This window comes from Falco naumanni, unplaced genomic scaffold (genome assembly GCF_017639655.2).
Source record: "Falco naumanni isolate bFalNau1 unplaced genomic scaffold, bFalNau1.pat scaffold_156_arrow_pat_ctg1, whole genome shotgun sequence".
Taxonomy (NCBI): domain Eukaryota; kingdom Metazoa; phylum Chordata; class Aves; order Falconiformes; family Falconidae; genus Falco; species Falco naumanni.
In genome coordinates, this window is record NW_024427378.1 from 1 (window position 1) to 22,753 (window position 22,753).

General features: G+C 45.2%; 1 protein-coding gene across 1 annotated transcript; it reads left to right on the forward strand.

The window, feature by feature from the left end:
* Positions 1–11,392: 11,392 nt before the first annotated feature.
* On the forward strand, positions 11,393–22,392 carry LOC121082025 (epoxide hydrolase 1-like). Its single transcript, XM_040581362.1, is given in 11 exon segments — positions 11,393–11,447; positions 12,742–12,765; positions 13,665–13,878; positions 14,643–14,823; positions 15,606–15,836; positions 16,213–16,342; positions 17,537–17,736; positions 20,476–20,584; positions 20,912–21,037; positions 22,001–22,034; positions 22,036–22,392. Coding segments are annotated over 11 exon segments (1,446 nt in total). The 5' UTR covers positions 11,393–11,418; the 3' UTR covers positions 22,204–22,392.
* The last annotated feature ends 361 nt before the right edge of the window (positions 22,393–22,753 follow it).

Genomic DNA, 22,753 nt, shown 5'->3' on the forward strand with positions numbered 1-22,753 from the left:
GAACAGATAGGGCTTTATGTTGCCACAAAAGCCATGAGTTAGTGCCCTCTATTGGAAAATCACTTTTTTTTTTTCCTAACATCTTCTCACTTTGCAGGATAGGGACCTGTCTTACGGGTTTATGTGCTCCGCCGGCTCCCAGCTGCTGTGCCACGGAGGCAGGAAAGCCTTTGAGGCACAGAGCTGCCCCCGCACAACTACCCAGAAGACAGAAAGAGAAATTTGTCCTCTTTCCTGGAAACAGTGGTTCTCACAAACAAATGAACACCTCGCTTGGTTTGCTTTTGCTTAAACAGAGATCCAGGCTTGAATCAGAATTAGTCAAAGCAAAAGCTGTTTGCTCTTTGATCATTAATCTTTAACGGGAACCTGAAAACAGTGGATGGTAGGGATAATGCTCTAGCAGAGATGGTGCATTAGTCTGCCTCCAGGGTCTGAGATAGGCTGATGTATTTGAGTGTTAACTCCTCGATCTCAGGGAAAAATATTGCTGCAGACTGTAGGAAAAGGATCTGGTTAGCCATATTTACAAATAAGCCTTCTAAGAGGAGACAATAGATTTGCCAATCTTTTTTTTTTTTTTTCAAGGCCTGTCATCATTGGTGCAGTTCAGTCCTATAATGGGACTGTTAGAAGAATTAGGATTTTCTTTCTTAAGTAGGGGATCTGTGAAGGGAAGGAGGAGTTGCTGTCTTTTATTGCTTTCCGTTTGGAGTAGTTACTTGAGCTTGGTTTGCTTCCCAAATTTTCAGGCTCCATCACACTTAGGGCATGCCTACCACAGCATCAGTGTTTAACTGCAGCGTAAGCAACTGTATTTAAACTCTTAATCAAGGATGAAGTAACAGCAAGACAGACTTCAGGAAGGCCAGTCAAGTCTAGTCAGGGGCTTGAGCAAGCTTGTTAGACCACACTGCAGCTGGCATCCCAATGACTTGGAGCTAGATGAGTCTGCTGGTGTAGCATTCCCTTCTCCAATTGCAGTTTAAATAAGAAACATCTTGTGGAGTCGCTTCTGCAAAGTCCTGATGTATAACAGGGGCACTCCACATGCTGGACAGGTCCAGAACTGCTCCTTTTCAGGGCTCTCCAGTGGCCCCAGATCACCCTGAAGTTTTTGGCTCTGTGCTTTTTGAGCAAATGAAACCCAAACCCCACGCAGGGAGCTCTGCACAAAAAGCTCATTTTCATGCTGGCATGTTCCAGGGCCTGGTGTGGTCCCATCACTGGCTAAAGGAGGTAGATGGAGGGACAGAAAGGGAAGAAAAGGAGAGCCTGATATGGGGAGGTTTGAATTTGAGTGCCAGGTGGGGTGATTGACAGCTGGGCGGAGGGAAAAGAAGGGGAAGAGATGTCTCTCAGCTATACCATGTCCCTCAGACCCTCACCAGCAAGGGATACTGAGAGGGGGAACGGAGCAGGAAAGCTGGTGCGGGTAAGAGTTAGTAACTGCAAAACCTGCACAAAAACACCCACTTGGTGCCACAAGGAGAAGGATATGGCAGAAGTACGGGCTGGGCTTGGACGAGCAGACAGGAGGTGCCACCCCTGTACTGCCCTGGTTTGTCACACTTGCTTTACTGAGCACTGCTGACCTGGGCAGGCTGGCACCTCCTACCAAATGATGGGTCATGCCTCTGTCTTAGCACCATTTCCTCGCGTTGTGCTTACAGGAACAGCCCAGAGCCCTCCCCTCCCCCTGAACACTGCGTTTAAGCTTTTCCCTTCCCGAGCAAAGAACGGATACTAACCTACGCCCAAGTGCCACAGCTTTAGCTCTGCAGCTTAGCTCTGCCTTCAGCCCTGGCACAGCATGATCCTGCCGACTAGGTATGTTCTCGGGTTGCTAAAGCCGCTCTTTGAAGAGGCTCAGGCAGCACCAGGGCTTGCAGTGTCACAGCTCTGCTAGCTTGCCCAGTGCATCCAGCTCACCCTGCCTTATCCCTCTCAGCCCCATTGCTGTGACTCCTTGTGCCTCCCTCCCACCTGGTCAGGCAGCTGGGGAGGGCTGCTTGCCCCGAGGAGGGACCAGGCTGGACGACTTCCATCATGGCCATCCTGTGGACCATTGGAGGTGCTCAGCTGTGTGCACGCTGCACAGTGCCCAGTTCCCAGTCCCCTTGGGTCCCTCCAGCAAAGCCCTTCCAGCCCACAGCTTGCTCCTGGTTCACCTGGACACCTCATCAGCCACTGCCATGAGGCTCTGCCAGTGTTGTGCTATGGTACACAAACCCATGCAGTGAAGAAGCCAAACCTGGACTGCAGGGCAGGCAGGACTTCTCTGTCTCCTCTCTAGACCTCTCTGCACACGTAGGTGGCATTTCACATCGATACTATAAATTCAGCTCTCCCTTCCACTCCATGTTCTAAGCACCAGCTCAGCGTTTGCACAGGGCAGGATGCCTCCACTACCCTCTCCACCAGAAAAATAATTGTCCAGAATCAGAGCATATGGTGATGTGTCCCACTGGCTGCCTCCAACCACTGTCATGCCTGATCAAGGGCCCCAACACCTGCCTCCTTGGAAAGGCATGAGAAGGTGAAGTATCCCTGTCCTGAAATCAGTATTGCTCTTAGAGCACCCCCACAAATACGTCGCAGGCTGGCAAAGAAGAAAGATCCTTCTTGGGGCCATATGTATTTTGAAAGTTGTGGATGGGGGAGAACAGCTTGGATTTCTTGGGACTTTCTTGAAGGAATGACTTCTCTTTTGTAAATCATTTCTTACTTCGTGGTATCCCTATCTTCCTGCCCACCCAACAGTGGTCTGCTTTACTCACTAGTCATCTCCTGACTGTCACGTAGACTGTGAGCTGATCTCCATGAGCAAGGGTCTGTGCTCCTGGCCCGCACTGCCCTCACCCTGATCTTTCATTAGAGAGTCAGAATATGAATACTTCCAATTCACAACCCAGTATCTCACAGGTAGGAAAAATGTAAGAGGAAGAGCAGGCACATTTTCCTTGCCTCATTTCCACCAGTTACTGGTAGTTCTATCTCCCTTTATTACGCTAAATAATTTCTCTTCACTCTTCAAACATTTGAAGGCCAGGATCCTGCTCCTAGTCAGTCATCCCTTAGGCAAACTAGATTTTGCTTTTGTAACATTTTTTCTGCATAGTAGCTCCAGCCTCCTAATCATCTTTGTTGCTGTTCTTTGAGCTGTTTCCCAGTCATCACAATTTTTCTGGTAATGGGGTCACTCAAAGTGAGCGCAATATTCCAGGCACAGGAACTCTGTGTGTCCCGTTGCGTCTGTGATGTTGCCCTCAGGTGGTTACTCCAGAGAGAAGATGCAGCTTTAAAGAAACCATCCAGTGTCTTCAGGACAGAGATTTGCAACCGCATGAGAGCTGTGGAATGGATAACTCTGCACTCTTTTAAGTGATGCCTTTGTGCCAGAAACCAGGATTACACTGGCTTTTTCTGGCTCTCCATCCTGAGCTCTAACTCTCCGTGTTTAAAGTGTATTTCACCATGTGGATGCTGCTGTGCTTAAAGAGCAGCAGGAATAATCTCAGCTTCAGTGAGCCACACAAACCTGAATGGAAATCCTAAAACAAGAGGCACAAGAACTGACGGATTTTCACCATCACCAACTTTATTAATACTAATTTTATGATTACAGCTACTTGCCTTGGTGACATTTTTCAGCAATTCTTTTTATCTCAGAATTCTATGCATCATAAAATTACATTTCCCTTCTTTATTACATCAGGTGTTGTGTAACTCCCAGATTATAATCCATGTCAAGTCATGAAGGGTGTTCAGCAGGTGACAAGAGACTTTATTAAAGGTCAAATTAGATATTCATTATGTTAGTCTCTCCCGACTCAACTCTTCATAAAGCTAAACTGTCCTGCTCACTCATTCCTTTCTCCTGCTACAGCCTCCACTGTCCCAGTGATTATGGTGCCAGGTTTTTTTCTGCCTTTTCTATTCCTCTCTGCCCTTTTGTTATGGAAGTGACCCTACTTAACACTGATTTCAAAGTGGGGATGCATAGCTGATTTATTTTGGAATTGTTACGGTGATATATACATTCCTGACCTATTTAATACACGACATCTTATTTTGGCTTTGCTTTGCTCTGCACTGAGTTTTCTCTCTCAGCACTGTGCTGTCCACAGAGGTGCCTGGAGTTTTTCCCTGAAATCAGCTCTAACTCAGAATATTTCATTTAAATATTAGGTCAGTGAAATATTTTTTCCAGCTTCCCTTAACTTATATTGGCACACAGAGAGCTCCATCTGCAATCACTTTGTGCCACTTACCCAACTTTTGGTTCATTCCTGCTCCCACTGAAGGCAAATGCCAAAACATGAATTAGATTTCAGAGCAGCAGCCTTTACTAGGGCCTTTTGAAGTTTTTCCCAGTCGTTCTCTATCTTACATAGATTTGGCTGCCTCACTAAACACTTCATCCTCTGGATGCGGTGCAAAAGCAAGCGGTGGTCTCGTCAATGGCGCTGAAGATTTCACCATTAAAACCAAACGAGCTGGACTCGATCATTCTTGGCTACCATATGTCTCAGCACTGATCATGGGGGACGTTCCTTCTGTGAGCCTTGCAACTCCTCTCACTGCAACACTGCTAAAAAATAGGTGCTTTCTCCTATGTTTTCTTTCACAACTTCATTTTTGTTCCTTGCTTCCTGCAGAACCAGTGCTGGTGCAATCACTGGGTATGTCTATAGATGTGTCCTCTCAGTAACTTTTTGATCTGTTTGCTGATTTCACCAACTTCGGCAAGCAGACATTTCAAAATTAGTTCTGAAAGGTGTTTCTACACATTTAATGAAAAGTGATTTCTTTGGAAGTGCAGGGGTGATTTTATAAACATACCTAAAGGAAACAAAATCTTAGAACAATTCAATTGTTAGAAAGTTTTTGTGTTTGTACTTGCAAAATATAAATTCTTTGTATTTGCAAATAGTAGCTGTATTTTGCAAATACATGTAGGAAACAAGGCTTCATTAGTTACACTGCTTGTGGAACTGCTTATTAATCTTAGGCAAGGATTAATCCTGCAGCTGTTGCTGCCCAGTTTTCTTAACAGCCACTTGCAAAGGGCTTTATCCCTGTACCTTTGGGAAGGGCCAGTCAGTTACGTATCTGGGATTTTGCTTAGAGAAGTCTTTCCAAGAATGCTGAAAAGCTGGAGGAGAAAAAAAAATTACGCTTACAGATTTGTTGATAGAATCTTGTTTACCATACTCAGACCAATATCTTAAAATACAATACCTAATTATTTTCCCAATTGTATTTGTGGGTCCTGATATAATGCTCAAGGTCCATAGTGCTGCTTTCTTTAGGTGAGATATCTGCAGTGCTGTTACTACATTATACTCAAACGTCCCTCGTTTTCCAGACTAGATGTTTTTAATGAAAAATGAAAATCATATCCTTATGTCAGAAGTTCAGCTGATTCAGTCTTCATTCTCTTAATGCCTCTGGACCTGATGAGTCTCCTCATATTACTGTTGTTGTTGTTGTTATACAATGTAGGCATAACAACTAATAATGGACAGTAGGAAAAACCATAGAGAAATAAATAATTTGGGAAGAAGGCCACAAATACTTCCAAACAGCTAACACAGTTCCCCAAAAGGGAGGTAATAACGCACAGGATCATTGCAGAAAACTCTCCAAAATTTCCAGTGAACTGAATACATCGTGAGACCAACGTCTCAAAAACAGATCTCTTCTTGCATGTTTCTTCAGGCCTGCAAAGGGCAGCTCACACACTCCAGCAGCCCTTCAGCTGCCTGCCATACCGACTGTGGGAGCTCCGTGAGCGCCTAATGCTCAGCTGATGGCACTGCAAAACCCATGCTTAGATTTGGGCTTCTCCTTTTCCCTCCGAAGCCCTTCGTTGTAAGAGCTAGTTTCAGGAAGGTGGCTGTGCAGAGCTCCAGCAGAGCGGTGGGACAGAGACAACCCGCCCCACTCTGCAACACAGCTACCCCTCGCAGCCACTGCGCACTCATGCCCACCGAAAGCAAGAACAGGAGTTTTCCAGGGTAAGGATGGAGAAAAGCAGCTTGGGATCTGGCCTGTCGTAATAGCTGCTGTTACAGGATCCTCAGCAGCAATCATTGTTATTGAGAAGGATGGAGATCGTTCTCTAGCATTTCTTTCTGCCTCAGCCAAATACTTGCTGTTAACTGCTTTTTTAGAGATTTTTTGTTAAACTAAATAAATCATTGAGTATAGACCCTCTACACATACTAATTCATATGCAGCCCTTTGTTGAAGATAAGGCCTTTGTTTCTGCCACCAATGCTTCTTCACTACATTAATGACAAATCACCCAGCATATTCTTTTCCATAAGACATTTATATCTATATTGTCCTACAAATCTTAAGACTAGTCCCTCTCTCAAGTACCTTTGGTCAGCTGCATCCTTTTTTTAAAAAAATGATTCTTGCTTTCTTTGCAAGATGATAATTTTACATGGCTTGGAGCAATGGTTGCAGGAGATATGCAATGCAATCCTAAGATTGTAAAACAACAAAAATGGGATAACTGAGCAGAGTTGAAAGTTATATCTGTACTGATTGTATGCAGTTCCCTTCTGTATAAGAAATTCCTCACGTCTGCTGGGCACCTGGGTTAGCTAAGCCAAGCCTGCAAGCCTCCACCACACTCACCTACCAAAACTCCACAGTGTGTCCAAGCCCAAAAGGGCTATCCTTCACATTACGTTCCAGGATTAACACTCCTAGCACGCAGCACAGCAGTACCCATATCCTAGAGCACAGAAAGGTCTTGTACACCCGACTTTCAGTCCATGGCCTGGCACACATGCAGGAGCTATCACATTTTGTGCATCCAGGCTCTGAGCACAAGCTTCCAGAGCCTGCTGCCTGCCTCCCACCACTAATATCCCCAAGATTATCCCTGGGGTATCAGTGACCTAAATACACTGGTTTGGATTTGAAAGTTGCTTTTGTTTTTAATGTCGCTGAGTCTCTAAAACCAGCACGCGTAACAAACTGCCTATTTCCAAGCAGCGGTTGTGTAATTTTGCTCCCCACCCCCAGAGATGTTGCCTGCCATTCATTTAATGGGCTCAGTTTCACTGGGAAGTGCCTGGAGGAACCTCTTAGCTCCCTAATTAGCAACAGAAGGGGCCAGTCCTTGCCGGAGGTAGCAGTGAAACATTTGTGAGGTCTTCCGACAATAAGGGAGACAGAGAAGGGGCCATTTCCAGCTGGGAAAACAGTAACTTCTCTTCAGCATACAGTGCAGAGCAGAGGACTAAAGAGATGTTAGGGGGAAGGTATATTCAGCAATGAGAATGGGCTTTCTGTGCAAGAAAGGAGCATTTGTGGAGGGGGAGGAAGAGGTTGGAGAGATTGTCCTGGGCTCTCCCAAGCTGTTCATTGCTCCTGCAATCCGACTTTTATGTAATATACCATGGAGCAGCACAGAGGCCTCATGGACTGGCTACCGGTGAGGGCAGGAGCAAGGTGTTGCTGCCGTCTGCTCTCAGATGTTTGAGCTGGCTCTTGTTAGTAAGATTGAGGAATTAACAGCTTGGAGGTGCTTAGGAGCTCAGTGTTTCCTCCAGGGACGGGATCACTGAGGCTGAGCACAGAGCCTGCCATTCAGTGCCAGAGTCGACTTTGGTACCAAACAAATCTCCCACCAACCAGCTGAATGTCCTGAGACCTCACTGGAAAGGTGAAAACTTTGCTTGTCCATTGCAAGTAGGGCGATGTGCTAGGGGGCTTTCCCTTAACCCCAAGGACACAGCCACACGTGGTAAGATCTCCAGTTTTCCCCATCTAATCCCGTCTCTGGGCATGGCTTTTTTCATACAATACCAGTTGGAAAGAGTTGCATGTGCATGGACAGTCCCAGCTTGGACCTGTTGGACCACGGGGACCATTTTCCTTCAGAAGTCATGCAGGGAAATACAGCGTTCAGTGTCTTTGGCCTGTAGGAGCAAAGATCCAGCATAACACATGAAATCCTTGTTAGCCTTAGGACCTTCCTTAAAAGCAAAGGAAGAACATAACGTTCAAATTCGGGAACCTGGAAGAGCACAGGAAAGATCTGAAGCTTCCAGTTGTCCTGCCCTGCAACATCACTGGCCAGCAGCTCACTGGTAGTGGCCACCGACCAGAAAAAAAGAAGAGAGCTGGTCCCTGGTATAAGTCAGGAGACCATATTCACAAAGATCCCCTGTTAATGAGCACCATTTGCTTTCTAGTAATGCTTAAGACAGTGAACGTGATTTTGTGCATGCAAAAGGAAAATTACGCAGCAATGCCTTCATGCTGTAAGATGATGGCTTGATGATCTTAAAAGGTCTTTTCCAACCTCAACAATTCCATGAATCTATGATTCTGTGAAGGGCAGTGCATTACAGTTGGGGCCATAAATCCCAGCAAGGGCCTTGCAACGGCTCTAAAGGTCAGAATAATCATTTCCAAGTTGCCACAGCATCTCAAGCTATAAAAGAGCTGCATTCAAAGGTTTTGTGCTCCATTCTTACCCCTGTTCAATAGCCCATTTCATAATGAGAAGTCACCAGCTTTCCTCCCTGTGTTTCAGGTTTCAGTATTAATGGCATTGATGAGGCTTGGATTATGATTACGTGAAACTGGCAACGAGAAACACATAAAGTCCAAAATAGAAAAAAGCCCAAATACACAAAAAAAAAGTGTTATTACTGGTGCTGCGAGCTCCTCTTTCCCACAAGAGGGCACCCAGTGTTTGCAGAACTACTGCTTGGCCTTTGGGTGCTTTCTCCAGCAGCAGGTCACACTGTACCAGCAGTAGCCAACGGGTCTGGGAGAGCTGGCAGGTTGTGTTGTGTTTGGCTCCTCCTGCTTGTATCCAGCTGTTAAACCAGCTGAAAAAATACATTACGGTAACATTTCCATGTCTGTATTTTCTATCATTGCTGCAGGGGTGATCCTGCAGATCAGTGACAAGAGCAAGAGAAAAGCATAGGAAACAAGCTTTCTGTTAGTATGTGATTTGTGCAATGGGAACATATGAAATCCCTTTATAAAATGATGCCTGTCGCACAGGGACTGTGGGAAGTTTAGACATTTGGAAGTTTAGACAGAGGTGCAATAGTGAGATTCAGTGTATCAAATTTTATTCTCTCTCCTTTTGGGTTGGTTTGTTTGTTTTTTTTTTTTCCCATGCCAGAGTAGCAGCTGAACCAGCAAAAGCACAGCACTGGGACAGAGGCAGAATTTTTTCTAATAGTGCTCCGAAGGGGCTTTTTAAAAATGGGTTTGCTAAGACGTCTGTCATTAAGAATAAGGGATCCTGCCCCAATGCAGGGAGATGCTCTGAGACATTTTTGCAGGTCCTTTCCTGTGGGATTCCCCTTTCCATTTATAAGACATGCATCAAAATCTCGTGGGAGGCAGCCTTGCTGTCTCCAGCAAGCAGTTTCTGCCTGAATTTGTGCATTTTGGCCTCGAGAGGTTGTAAGAGAGGAGGGGAAAAACCCCTTGCTTTCCACTGCTGCTGCATCCCAGGACGGAATTTCCTCTGGGAACCCTTTGATCTCTGCTCACCAGCACTCACACAAAACTCCTGCACATCCCCTGCATTTCAGTAGATGGGATCCTGGCATCCCAGCTGTTCCAGATTTATCGGGGGTGAAGGTGGTGGTGAGGTGTTGCCTTTTAGCCCCAGGGTATTAGTGGCCTTGGTGTGTCACCTTGTATCTTAAGTAAAAGCCATTCTGACTTTCCCAAGCTTTTTATACAGAAAGCAGCAACTTCTGTCTTTTCTTTGTAGCTGTAACTAGCTCTGCTGGCTCTTCTCCCACATTCCTGGTATAGATAAATTCACTCACAGCTGTTTAAGCCAGTCCTTCCTCCACCAGCCTTTATGCTTTTTCCCAGTGCTAAGTAAGAAACAGAATTTCCTCGAGGTCTCTTTTGTCTACTGACGACATCACAGCCTGCAGTACCTCAACCTGGCTCTTTACAGGGTCCTCAGCTACCTTCCACATGGGTTGTAGTTCTTTCCCCTTGATGCTAATAATTCTCTTGTCTTCTGACTATCTGCAATCAGCGATATCATCTTCCAAGAGGCCTCAAAAGAGCTGGTTTTGTTTGGGAAATAGAACCTTAAAGCTAAGTAATCCCAGACGGATGTAACCAGAAATAGCTGTAGTGTAGCAATAAACTGAACTTTGACCAAATGAAGGATTTACAAGCTTTTCTTCCTGATGACTCTTTTTTGATGGCACAGTGGCTGCATATGAAGTCACGGTATGAGACCTAACCACCACAGAGCTCACTGGTGATGGTACTTCGCTTAGAGCATTGCATGGAGATAGGAATCATTTTCTCTCACAGTAAGATGTAGTTATTCCTGGACTGAAGCACAGCAAGGACACAATTTAGGAAAGAGAAGCCTTTACCTAGTAAGATTTTACTAACCATGAAGGAAATGAAGTCTAAAAATGAGCTAAAGCAAAGCATTGATTTCTGTGGAAAATGAAAAGCAACTTTTCCTTTTTTGTTTGGGCTGCTGCCGATCACAGGTGCACACGGAATAGAGCCACACGATGCACAGGTCAGAAGGGACACATGGAGGTCAGCTCATCGCAGCTTCTGCTCAGAGCAGGTTCAGGTAGATCAGGTTGCCCAGTGCCTTGTTCCTGTCAAATTTTGATTGCCTCTAAGGATGGAGATCCCACATCCTCTCTGGGCCCCTGTCCCAGTGTCTGAATACCTCCATGGTGAACTAATCTTTCCTCACATCTAACCAGAATTTCCCTTCTTGCAATTTGCGTCCATTGCCTTTTGTTCTTGGTCCATTTTTCCTACACTCTCCACTAGGTAGATGCAGACAGCAGTAAGACCCCACCCTTTGCCTTCTCTCCTCCAGGCTGAACAAGCCCAGGTCTCTCTGTCTCTCCTGGTACACCACATGGCTCCAGCCCCCCAGCAGCCTGGTGGCCCTGACCACCGAGGGTGGGCAGCCTCACTCCAGCCCTTCCTCTGCCAGCAAGGCCAGCACTGGACATGGCACTCCAGATGTGGCCCCACAAGTGCTGAAGAGAGCGAAGGATCACCTCGCCCAGCCTGCTGGCTAACAGCTTGCTATCTAGCCCTGTACGCACCGGCCTTTGCTGCACCTTGTTGGCTCAGGCTCAGCTGAGGACCTCAGGCCAGGCTCTGCAGAGCTGCTTTCTGTGCATCTGGCGTCCAGCTGTGCTGGTGCACGGAGCTGTTCCCTCCCCGTGCAGGACCTGGCATTTGTCTCTTGCTGAACTTAATTTGCAAGCGCACGTTTAGGCAATAGGTGGCACTGACGGTTGGTGTAGCTTGCATTGTCACCAGGAGAGTGTCGCTGCGGAAGAGAAAGCCAGCAGAGGAGACACCTGGGCTGTTTCGCTGGGAGCTGTGGCTAGGCGAGGAGGAGCGGACATGTGGCAGGAGATGCTTCCAAACGCCTGGTGAGATCTCTTTGGCACAGGGAGGAGGGACTCTAAACAGGGGTCCCCAGGGTTGGGGCAGGAGAAAGGCCCGGTGGGGTCCACCAGGCCATCGGTGGGTGGGAGCATGCAGCTGAGCTTTCCTGAGCATGGGTAGGGAGGAGGTTTTATAAGACTGAGCCTTGTTCTGTGCCACTCAGAGAGCTGTTTCTGGGACATGCTTGCTTTGTTAGCAGTGCCGAGTTTGTGCTGTTGCCGTGATAACTGGTTTCGTGCCTCTGACTCACTAAACTCCAGGATGTAAGTGCAGGGGGTTGTTATTACTTGTTGCATAAGCTACTCAGCCTCCAGGGAGGTGGAGGCTGACACTGTTTACTCTTAGGAGCTCTTGGTCTTCTTTGTCTGGGAGTGGTTTCAGGAGATACTTCCTTAAAAATCACATAGACTGTCTCAGAGATCAATTACCCAATTGCCTTCACTACTGCTGGGGTGTCCAGTACAGGCACTGTGTTCTGCATCACAGGTAGCAGTGGGAAAGGGTACTAGGCAACAGGAAACACCCAGTGGACTTGGTTTTTCATGGAGTTTCCTGTCCTTTTTAATTTTTTTTTGTCTCAAGGCATCGTAATTATGACACCAAACAGTTCCCTCATCTAGCTGCAGAGTAACAAGACTTTCTCTGTTGCTTCTAAGTTTTTGGTAGATTTTAGATTCTGCTTTTCTTGCAAGAGAATCTACCAGGCTAAAAGAGAACCAAAGAGGATGTTTTCTTTTTCTTGCAGGCAGATGAGACCTAAAAGCTTGGTATCCAGTCAGGAGTAGTTGGAAGTAGCAAAGGTACAGCAGCTCACTGAACCTGAACAGGGAAGGGTCCCACAAGCTGCTCCTCATGCCAGCCCTGGGCAGGATGAGTACCACGTGGCTGGCAGCAGAGTAACCCTTGAGCTTGGAAGTCCCCTGCCAAGGCTGGGCACCTATCGCTGCACAGCTGCCAAAATAAACTATTTACTTGGCTGAAGTAACACAGCCCTCTGTAGGATGAAACACCGCAAGGACACCTACCCAGTTGTTCAGTGCCTTTTATCTAAATTGCGCTGAAGGCGGGAATATTATGGTGACAAACTATCCAGCTAAAACACAGCCCAGAAACACTGTCTCTGTTGCCAGCCAGCTGAACAGCTTGTGATCCCATGGCTGCGCGGTAAATGGTGCTGGCAGGGGATGTTCCTTGCAACATCCCCAACGGATGGTACCATTCAGACAACACTATCAGACCAAGAATCTTTCCCACCCCACCCCCACCCCCATTTTCTAGGGATGGCACCTTGTCCCGGATCAGGTAAGTGAAATAGCTGCTCTGTGCTGAGGAGTTCACTTTTTATTAGCACCTGGGTTGGGGCACAGCATAGTCCCTTCCATACCCTGTATGACAAAAAATCTTCATTCACAGTCTTCTTTGAGCCCCCTGCAATAGCCCCAGACAGCTCTGCTAATCCCCAAGGGAAGCTGGAGAGCTTGAGGCACAGGTCAGGGGGATGGGAAGGGACACTACATTTAGGACTGATTGCTGAAGGGTTTGAACGGTTTTAAAACATTGCTGTCTGTCTGTTAAATCCAGCTCTGGTGCCTGAGCTCCCACACCTCAAGAAAGTCTGAAACTTTGCTGTCTAGGTAAGAAAAAGAGGCACCAGACAGACAAGTTGAGACCTTTACCTATGGACAGCTATGGTGGAGGGCTAGCGTTGCCCTAAAAGATGACTGAATCTGTAGGGGAGCTATGTATATAGCACAGTCAAGGGGCATGTCTAGCACATCCAGCTGTCTCCAGCAGCTGAAAACTCTTGTCTCTGCTCCTCAGCCCACTCTGTGCAGTTTTTATTCCTGAAGCTGTCCAGGTGCTACTATCCCATTCACTTCAGTACCTGCCTTAAAACAGATAGATCCAGATCCTACTGATCCTTGTCTCCCAGGGCACACCTGGTACATAAGGAGAGGGACAGAGAAGCCTTGTGATTAACAAGTCCTGATCAGCAAAGGCTTAAGGTCCCTAAGAAACACTGGTAGATGTAACCCTGCCACAAATCCTGCCTGCGATCTTCAAAAATAACAGAAACACCCAGCCCCTGCTGACTGCATGGGGTTTGTTACTCACGTCCAACCAATGTGACTACAAGCCTCAGCATAGTCCCTTTACCCTTGACACTTCTGTTGGGCGCAAACAATTTTATGCCTCCCCAGGTCATTCGAATGTTCTCAGAGGAATGCAGTCCTGGTCCCTGTGGCCGCTCTGGGCGTTGGAGGGATGCTGGTTTACTGGCTGAGGTCTAGACACAAGATCAAGACTATTGAAATGGGCAATGGATGGTGGGGCTCAGAGGAAAGACCTCTAAAAGGGAAAGAAGATGAAAGTATCTGTCCCTTCAAGACTGAAACATCTGACAAAGAAATTGAGGTGCCCGTGCCTGGGAGGTAAGGAGGGGCAGAAAGCTGCGAGGTGGAGCCAGTTCATCACCCACCTTACTGCTTTGAGGTGATGCCTTGGGGGCAATAGCCAGCGCAGGTCCGTTAGATGATGCTCTGGCTCACTGCCCTTTATGAATGGGATTTGAGCTCAGATTCACTGCAATGTCTTTACGCTTTCTGAGACCACAGACTCTCAATGCAACCTGGGGCTGCTCCTGCAGAAAGGCCATGCTTTGAGCAGCAGAATTTGACAGCAGGTCTGCAGTGGTGGAATGGGGTGGGAGGGCACTGGGATAGCAAAGGCACCAGTAGGGCAGGACTGAGGGGCTTCCGCAGAGGACAGGGTTGGAAGGGTGAAGAAGGATGGGGTCCTTCCTTCTGTCCCTACAAGCCTGTCACTAATTATCTGGCCAACTAGCAGTCGGTAGCACAGGCTGAGCTGCTTATTCTTCTCTCAGCTGGCAGTGCTGGCAAGTTCCTAGTGCCCAAAACCCTAAAGCGAGTTAGCAGTAAGGCAAGCGTAGAACCCACTACTCCCGGGTGCCCTAGGGGAACTGCTAACCTGTAGAGAAATATATTCTCCATATAAATGATTCAGGAAGTTATACAGAGTATGGCACTGCTTCAGGAGGGCTTGTGGTGTCCCAGAGAGAGACACAGAAGCCGGTGGAGCCAGGAGAGCCTGTTCATGCCTGCCTTAGCATAGGGCACATGCAGGCATCTGGCCAGCCTTGCAAGAGCTCCTGTCCGCAGGACCTGCATCGCCGCCTGGAGCAGGCCCGCTACACACCGCAGCTGGAAGGGGCTGCCTTCCGCTACGGCTTCACCTCCAGCTACCTGCAGAAGGTGGTGGCCTACTGGAGGAACCCGTTTGACCGACGCAAGCAAGTGGAAATCCTGAACAAATATCCCCATTTCCGAACCACCATTGAAGGTGAGGGGGTCTCTGTGGCTTGAGCAGGTCTCACTCTGAAATGCACGGAGAGAATGGGGGGCTTTAAGAGGTTACTCTATTAAGACAACAGTATGCATAACAGCTTAATGAAGGATCACTAGTGGAGGCTATGTTATTAGTAACCCTCTGTAGATTAAGATCATTGCACAGTGGTGATAAGATTAGATCTGCTTGAAGATGGGCTTCATCTGGCTCTGAACCTGCACTAAATAACAATGAGGTTTTCTTCTGCTATTGCCTTGAAGCTACCTTTGAAAACTGTAAAATTTACCCAGGCCCTGAGGTTGGAATATCCACCACCACCACCCAGTTTAGCCAGGTGAGGTTAGCCAGACTTTAGATAAGTGATCTGCAGGTTAAACTTCTATCCTGCGCTTACTTTTTCCATGCTTCTCTTTCTATCACCCACACATTTTGTAATTTAGTCATGTTTTTGCACGTGTCTTAGCTGCATTATGCTATTCATTGAAGTGCAGCTGTACTTATATACTGTAAGACCAATTTCTCAGGAGGTGGATGCTCAGTCTCCTGTGACCCTAGTAACTGGGACTGGGATCAATACCTCTGTCTGTAAGTAAAAGATGAGACACAGGTAAAATACCAGGCATGTCCTTTCAGCTAGGCATCTTCTTGCCATGGGTTGATTGTGTACCTTCTGCTGTGAATGCTAATCACAGTTTTGCCACCCTCCTTCTTCAGAGTTCGGAACAGAAACTGTGATGGAACTAAGGCTTTAATTTATCTGTCTGGATGTGTGGCAGGGATTGATATCCATTTTATCCACATGGAGCCCTCCTATGTCCCTCACAGTTGAGCTGTTCAACCTCTGCTGATGGTCCACGGCTGGCCTGGCTCCTTCTACGAGTTCTACAAGACCATCGCTCTACTCACAGAGCCAGCTGAGCATGGCCTGAATGAGGGTGACATGGTGTTTGAGGTCATCTGCCCATCCATCCCAGGATATGGCTTCTCTGAGGCACCACACCAGAAAGGTGAGCGATGAAAAGGCGCTGTTGGAATTGCCAGGTTCTTGGAGCCTCAGTCATCCCTGGCCCTCACCAGGGAATGCAGTTTGTGAATGCAGATGCTTGGCTCTGCACTAACACCCATGTGGCTGAGGCTCTGGGGCTGGCTGTGGAGATCTGGAAGGTAATGGTAGCTGGAAACCAGGTCTGCTTTCCACTTTATCCACTTTCCACTGAATTTCCATCTTGTGTTCACTGTATTGCCAAGGAGCAAGGCAGAGCAGCATAGCACACTGTGCCTTCACACAGTAGCATAAACATGTGCCTCTGTCAGACCATGATCTTTGGCCAGGGGATGATACACCAAGACAAACAGGTTTCCTCTGTTTCTCTTTACCTACAGGCTTTGACAGCAAAGCAACTGCTCGGAAATTTCATAAGCTGATGAATAGATTGGGCTCCAAAGAATACTACCTACAGGGAGAAGACTGGGGATCTCTTATTACCACAAACATGGCCCAGATGCTGCCACAGTGAGTAGCAAAGGGAATCAGTGCAGAGAAGGTTTCTCCAGTTCTTACCCTACCTTCTGGCTCCACGGTCCGGGTCCTGCCTTCTGTTTGCCCTGCCTCTCATCGCCTTCTGCTTTGTTTTCTCCAGGGGTATCCCCACCCCTGTGCATTCAGTCATATTCACGTGCTTTGCATTGACAGTGGTATTTGCATTCTCACGCTTTCTAAATTTCATAGAATCATAGAAGCATTTAGGTTGGAAAAGACCTTTAAGATCATTGAGTCCAACCATAAACCTAACACTGCCAAGTCCACTGCTAAACCAGGTCCCTAAGTGCCACATCTACACACCTTTTAAATACCTCTACCACTTCCCTGGGCAGCCTGTTCCAATGCTTGACAACCCTTTTAGTGAAGAAATTTTTCCTAATATCCCATCTGAACCTCCCCTGGCACGACTTGAGGCCATTTCCTCTCATCCTATCACTTGTTACCTGGGAAAAAGTGACCAACACCCGCCTTGTTACAACCTCCTTTCCTGTAGTTTTAGAGAGCAAGAAGGTCTCCCCCAGGCCCCCTTTCCTCCAGACTAAACAAGCCCAGTTGCCTCAGCTGTTTCTCATAGGACTTGTTCTCTAGACCCTTCACCAGCTCCGTTGCTCTTCTTTGGACACATCTTTCTTGTAGTGAGAGGCCCAAAACCGAACACAGTATTCGAGGTGCAGCCACACCAGTGCTGGGTACAGCATCACTGCCCTTGTCCTGCTGGCCACGCAATTTCTGACACAAGCCAGGATGCTGTTGGCCTCCCTTATCTAGGGAAGAGTTGTACAGAGAAAAATGGAGTGCTGTTTGGCTTCTCTTTCACTAGGCATGGAAGTAAGCTCTGCTGCATTTTGATTTGAGACCTCAAGGATCATCATTCTAAATCAGGAAGGAGATAAATTTAAAATTGGCAGGGAGAAAAGGAAGGAGCTCAGCCTTTCAGCAGCTGATCAGTACCATGAAGTATAGGACTTTCCTGGATGGAGATGGCACCAGCTGTACCATTTTTAACTCTCCCAAATTTTTTTGGAAATCACGATAAATGTGAAGGGCTTATGTATTTGGCTTAGTGAAATGCTTCTATTACAGCTCCCGTCAGACTTATTTTCTAGAAAATTTGGAAACAGAAAATTGCTTGATTTAACCTTCTATTCATTAACTTGATTTCAGATCTGTGAATCTTATCTTCGCTGGCAGAGAAGGTTTGAGAAGGATGATTTCCGTGATGCTTGGGGCTTATATACCATGGCTCATAGGCTTTACTAGGGAAGATGTGCGACGTATGTATCCTTTCATCCAGAAGAATATACATGAACTATTGCGAGAGTCTGGATACTTACACATCCAAGCCACCAAACCAGACACTGCAGGTAATGAACCTTCTCTATATCACTATGAACTTTGTATACTGACTGCTTAAGGTGTATAAACACATAGTTGAACAAAAGCCAACCATGTTTGAGAAGCAATGAATTCTGGTGACTGAATGCAAGACATGGGGACAAGACCTGTGTAAAAGGAAGTGAAAAGGAACCGCTTAAAAAAAGACGGAGACTACAAATATCACTTTTCAAGGTCTGTTAAATGGCATACCACTTCTCTATGGCAAAGAAACCCTTTGCAAAAAGCCTCTTAAAGTAAAGCACAGGACCCTGAAATTGAAGCTTCTAGAAATAAATGTGGGTGAAAACAAGAAAAATACCATAAGCAAGTGCAATGTGAATCTTGCAGAAAGGTAGACACAGCCATAATACCTGAAGCCAGAAGCATGATGTAGTGGGACCAGTAGATAAGGAGTCTGAAGAAAGGTATGGCCATCTCAGAAAAGTTACATGATTTATTTGTATAATATTATCAAAGATTATGGGGTATTCCTTTATTGAAATAAACCCTCATCAGGAAAGACAGCAGAGCTGTCTCAGACTGGCATCAGGTACGGAGACCATAGAAGGAATAGCACCCCATCCTGGCATTTAACTGGAAAAGAGGAAACTCAAAGTGAAACGTCAGCTAATGCCTAGTCTGTTGCTTGAACTGATTGCAATATCAGAGAAATAAAAGGAGATAAACCAGATACCAGGTTGGGTTTTTTTGGGTTTTCTTTTCAAAAGCCAAACAATGAAGACAGCCCCCAGAAAAACAAAGACCAGTATGTCTAGTGTCTGATCAGAAAACTAGCAGAAATGTTTTTAAAAGGAGAATTCATTTACAGGTGATAATATCACAGGGAAATCATGCTTCAAATATCAGAGCTCTGGCAGGATCAAGAAGCTGTGGATCTAGTAATGGAACATATTTAATTTCCAAAAAAAGTTTTGTTGAGGTTCCTTCCCCCAGTGTTCTTAAAGACATTAAACTGCCTTAAGAAAAAGATTAAGTTCATGGGTTAATAACTAGTTAACATGAGAATTCATGAATATAAATAAGTAAGCAAGTTCCAGGGGAGAGAGAGTATCACAAAAATCTGTGCTGGCACCCGTACCTTTCAATATGATCTTAATTTCTCTACAGATAAAAGTTAATGGTTAAGTGAAAATCTGACACCTATCCAGGGTTTGGTTTAATCTAAAGATAAATGGTTTTGTAACTCTCTGCAGTTAAGTGACTGGTTGATTAAACTGGCCAATAAAAACTGATGTCAACAAAGTCCAAAGCAATTTAAGCAGAGGAAGAAAATCACAATGGGCTCTAGTTTGGTTGCTGCTATGTGAGAGAATCCAAGAGTCAAGGACAGTGCTTTGAAACATCAGCCAGCTCAGACTTTAAGAGAATCTTACAAACTCTTAAAGAAAGCAAAAAGAGAGTAAGACAAAACACTAAATCCATGATATTTAGAATCTGTTCCACCCCTGTTTCATTAATATATTTTATAATCAAAAGAATACAAGAAGGGGAGAAAAAGAACCCTAAAGTGACCAAGCAGCTTCCCTACAAGCACTGTACATAGTCTAGGACTCTTTAACCTGGAAAAAAAGAAGAGCAGGGATTTTGTAGCACACTAAAATTGTGAAAGGTAGAAAATAAATAGGGGGAAAAAATACATATTCCCTGCTTAGTCTCAAAAAATATCTATATTATCAGTTTAGTTCTCATTAGGCAGGTTTAAAGCAAAGCTACAGTATTTTTACTCACCAGAAGCTGTGGTACCTAAGATGTGTACAGGTTGAATCATTAGTAAGCTGCAAACAAGACTGGTATTTCTGAGCATCCAGTCCATGAAAGTTGAATACAGTGATTCGGAGACAGCTTTCAGCTCAGAAAATGCTCACCTCCAGACGGGTCACATGTTAGCTGGCACATTTTAGCCTGCCCTACCTTTGCTGGTCAAAACATTTACATGACTTTGATGTGTAGCAAATCACTTTAGGCCTGACAGCACAGGGAAACTGTTGTGCCAACGCACAAACTTACTTTGCATTAACTATGTCCACTATTAAATTGAAATCACATTGTGCATCATCTTCTACGCAGTCATTCAGTGCTAAAGTCACACTAAAATACACTTGAGAGTAGGCAATTCTATGGATACTGTAAAACTACAGCCTAGAGTGTGGTACAGGAATTTTCCCAAGGCAAGCTCTACCACTGCTGAAGTAATCCCCACCCGTTTTACAGGTTAAAACACAGATATAATATGCTGTGTTTATAATGTTTGTTAGCATTCCCCAAAGGCAGGAGCAGATAGCAGATACACAACACTCCACTGTTTAAATTACATAGAAAGTGAACAGCACTCAGGGTCCCAGTTAGCCATCCTAAGCAGGACAGTGCTCCCAAACAGTTTATCTGAAATTTCTTTTCAGAGTGTAATCCCTTTACATCTGAATTTGCTCTTTCTGCCACACATTACCAAGAAGCCCAGAGGATTTTCTTAACTCCTATTTTCTTTTGTATAGGAATTGCTCAACTTTATAGTGCTGTCAGTTATAGCCAAAATTCCCATTGGGGTGAACTTTTCAAGAATAAAGTACTACCAGGGCTAGTAAAACGCACTCTTTACTGAATTCTCATAGAAAACTCTGAAGAATTGATGTAAGTCCAGTTTAACTCCCACTGAAGTATTTGCAATGCCAGGCAACTGCAATGGTTCTCTTCTTCTCTTGAATTAGGTTGTGGACTGAATGACTCCCCTGTGGGGCTTGCTGCATATATATTGGAAAAATTCTCTACCTGGAGAGATAAATCATTTCTGCATAAAGATGATGGAGGCTTGGAAAGGTAAGAAAACAGGTGCTCTTCCATGAGAGGACTCATTAAAAGAATGAGCAATGGTAACTAATGAGGAGATAGGTAAAAGACTGGCCAAAGCTGAATTTTGAGCATGAAAGGTTACACATGACAAGTAGTAGTGTAAACTTACAGCAGACTGCCTGCAAACTACTGCTTCAGCACCAGGCAGTTTTGCTCTGGGCACATGGGTGCCAATTAATTTGCTGCTTGAAAACAAGTGGAGAACAAGAACAACTGTTCTTCAGGGCATGAGCCCAATATAGCGTATTGAGAAACAGCTTCCAATGAAACGTCTTCATCTTTTTCTATCAATAGCAAATACACTCTTGATGAGCTTTTGGCCAATGTGATGATTTATTGCGTGACATCCTCCATTGTGTCCTCAAAGCGATTCTACAAGGAGAACATCTCCAAGAACCCTGGTCTAACAGATGATGCCAGGTAATGAAGTGGTAGGTGTAAGAAAGATTTGCAAATGAGATTGAAACACGTTTGCCTGTATAAACATTTAGATTACTTAAAACAGCAAACTTAACTTCTTAAAAAAAATATCTAAGTTCTTATTTTCTTTTGATAAAAATAGTTGAGTCATTTTTCTTTTGAACCTGTAATTCACACAAAGTAGCTTGTAGCCAAGACAATGCAGCGGACATATCAAACTATATTCAGTCTTGTGTTCAAACTACAGGTCTATATACTTAGTCACCAAACAAATGTGATCTCTGGCTCAGTTCAGTTAAAACAAAACAGAAAATCAGGAGCATTTCCAAGAGAGACGTTTAAACTGAATTAGGAAGCATACGGCTTAGTGGTGGATAAAACTAACGACTACAAGTGTTAAGCACAAACTTGGGGAAGCAATTTGGAGAGCAGTACCTTCTAACAAACCAAGCACCTTCTAACAGCCACTGACTTTAAGATGACTATAAGAGAGGCTGACCAGAAAATGCTGCAGAACGGAATTCCATGTGATTGATCACACAAACAAATAGAAGAGTCTTTTCCTTTGTAGACTGAGCCAGCTTACCTTTCCTCAACTCATTCGTTACGCTGGTACTATAAATTCTAAAGTAAACTTGAGCAGGCTCATTTCTGACTGTCACAAAGAGGTGATGCGTCTTGCCATTTATCGCAAAACTGTAAAACAAGGTAAGTTTAAAAATAGGAAACGTTTCAAGATTGAACCGTGTGCGAAGTTGGCTCTACTTTACGTTTTTGGGTATAATATTCTCATACTCAAGGAGACTCAAATACAAGCAAAGCTTTTCAGCAGAGTACAAACCACAAAATGTGTCGCTGCGGTGAAGCTCTGCCAGCTGACTGTGGCAATTACTAGAGTCAGGAGGTTTTTATAGAATTTCCCCAGGACTTTTTTCAAAAAGGCACTTAGTTCATGTCCTCTAGGTTTGCAGTGTATGTTCCCACAGGGACTGCAGCTTTTTCCTCAGGAGCTAGTACATACACCACGGGTCTGGGCAAAGGAGGTCTTCAAGAACATCATCACTTACTCTTACATGCCATGTGGAGGGCATTTTGCTGCCTTTGAGGAACCAAAGCTTCTGGCACAAGACATCATGCACTTTGTCAGAAAGGTGGAACAGCTGTGAACATGCACTTTAGATACATATATAGAACAGAAGCAAGTTGTTCTGCCACCAGCAGAACCTTTACTTTGAGGGATCAAATAAATCCAATGTAATCACATAGAGAAAACAACATTTCATTTTGATAATCATTACAGTACTAAAATTGTTAATGAAGCTCTAAAGCTTTTCTAAAGAATAAAAGAAAAAACCCCAAAGTAAGCAACTTGTCTTCTTTCACTCCCGGCACCGTATCATTGCTGCACTCATAGTTCAAGTGTAACAGAATACATGAACGGTTTACTGCAGAAACACTGCACTCATCTGGGGAAGAGAGCAGAAAGAAACCAGCCCCTTGATCCTTAGAATGAAGGCTTCTGTTTAAAAGCTTCTTTAAACACTCGAGTGCTAGCGTCTGAAATATGCATTACAAGCAGCTTTGGTGGAAGTGTAAAGGGTTTTGATCTCCTGAGCACAAACACTCCTACGTTCAAGTTCTGTTTCATTCAAGAGACCAGGAATTACATATTCAAGTGGGCAGCTGCACACAAGGCAGCTTTCTTCATTCTAACAG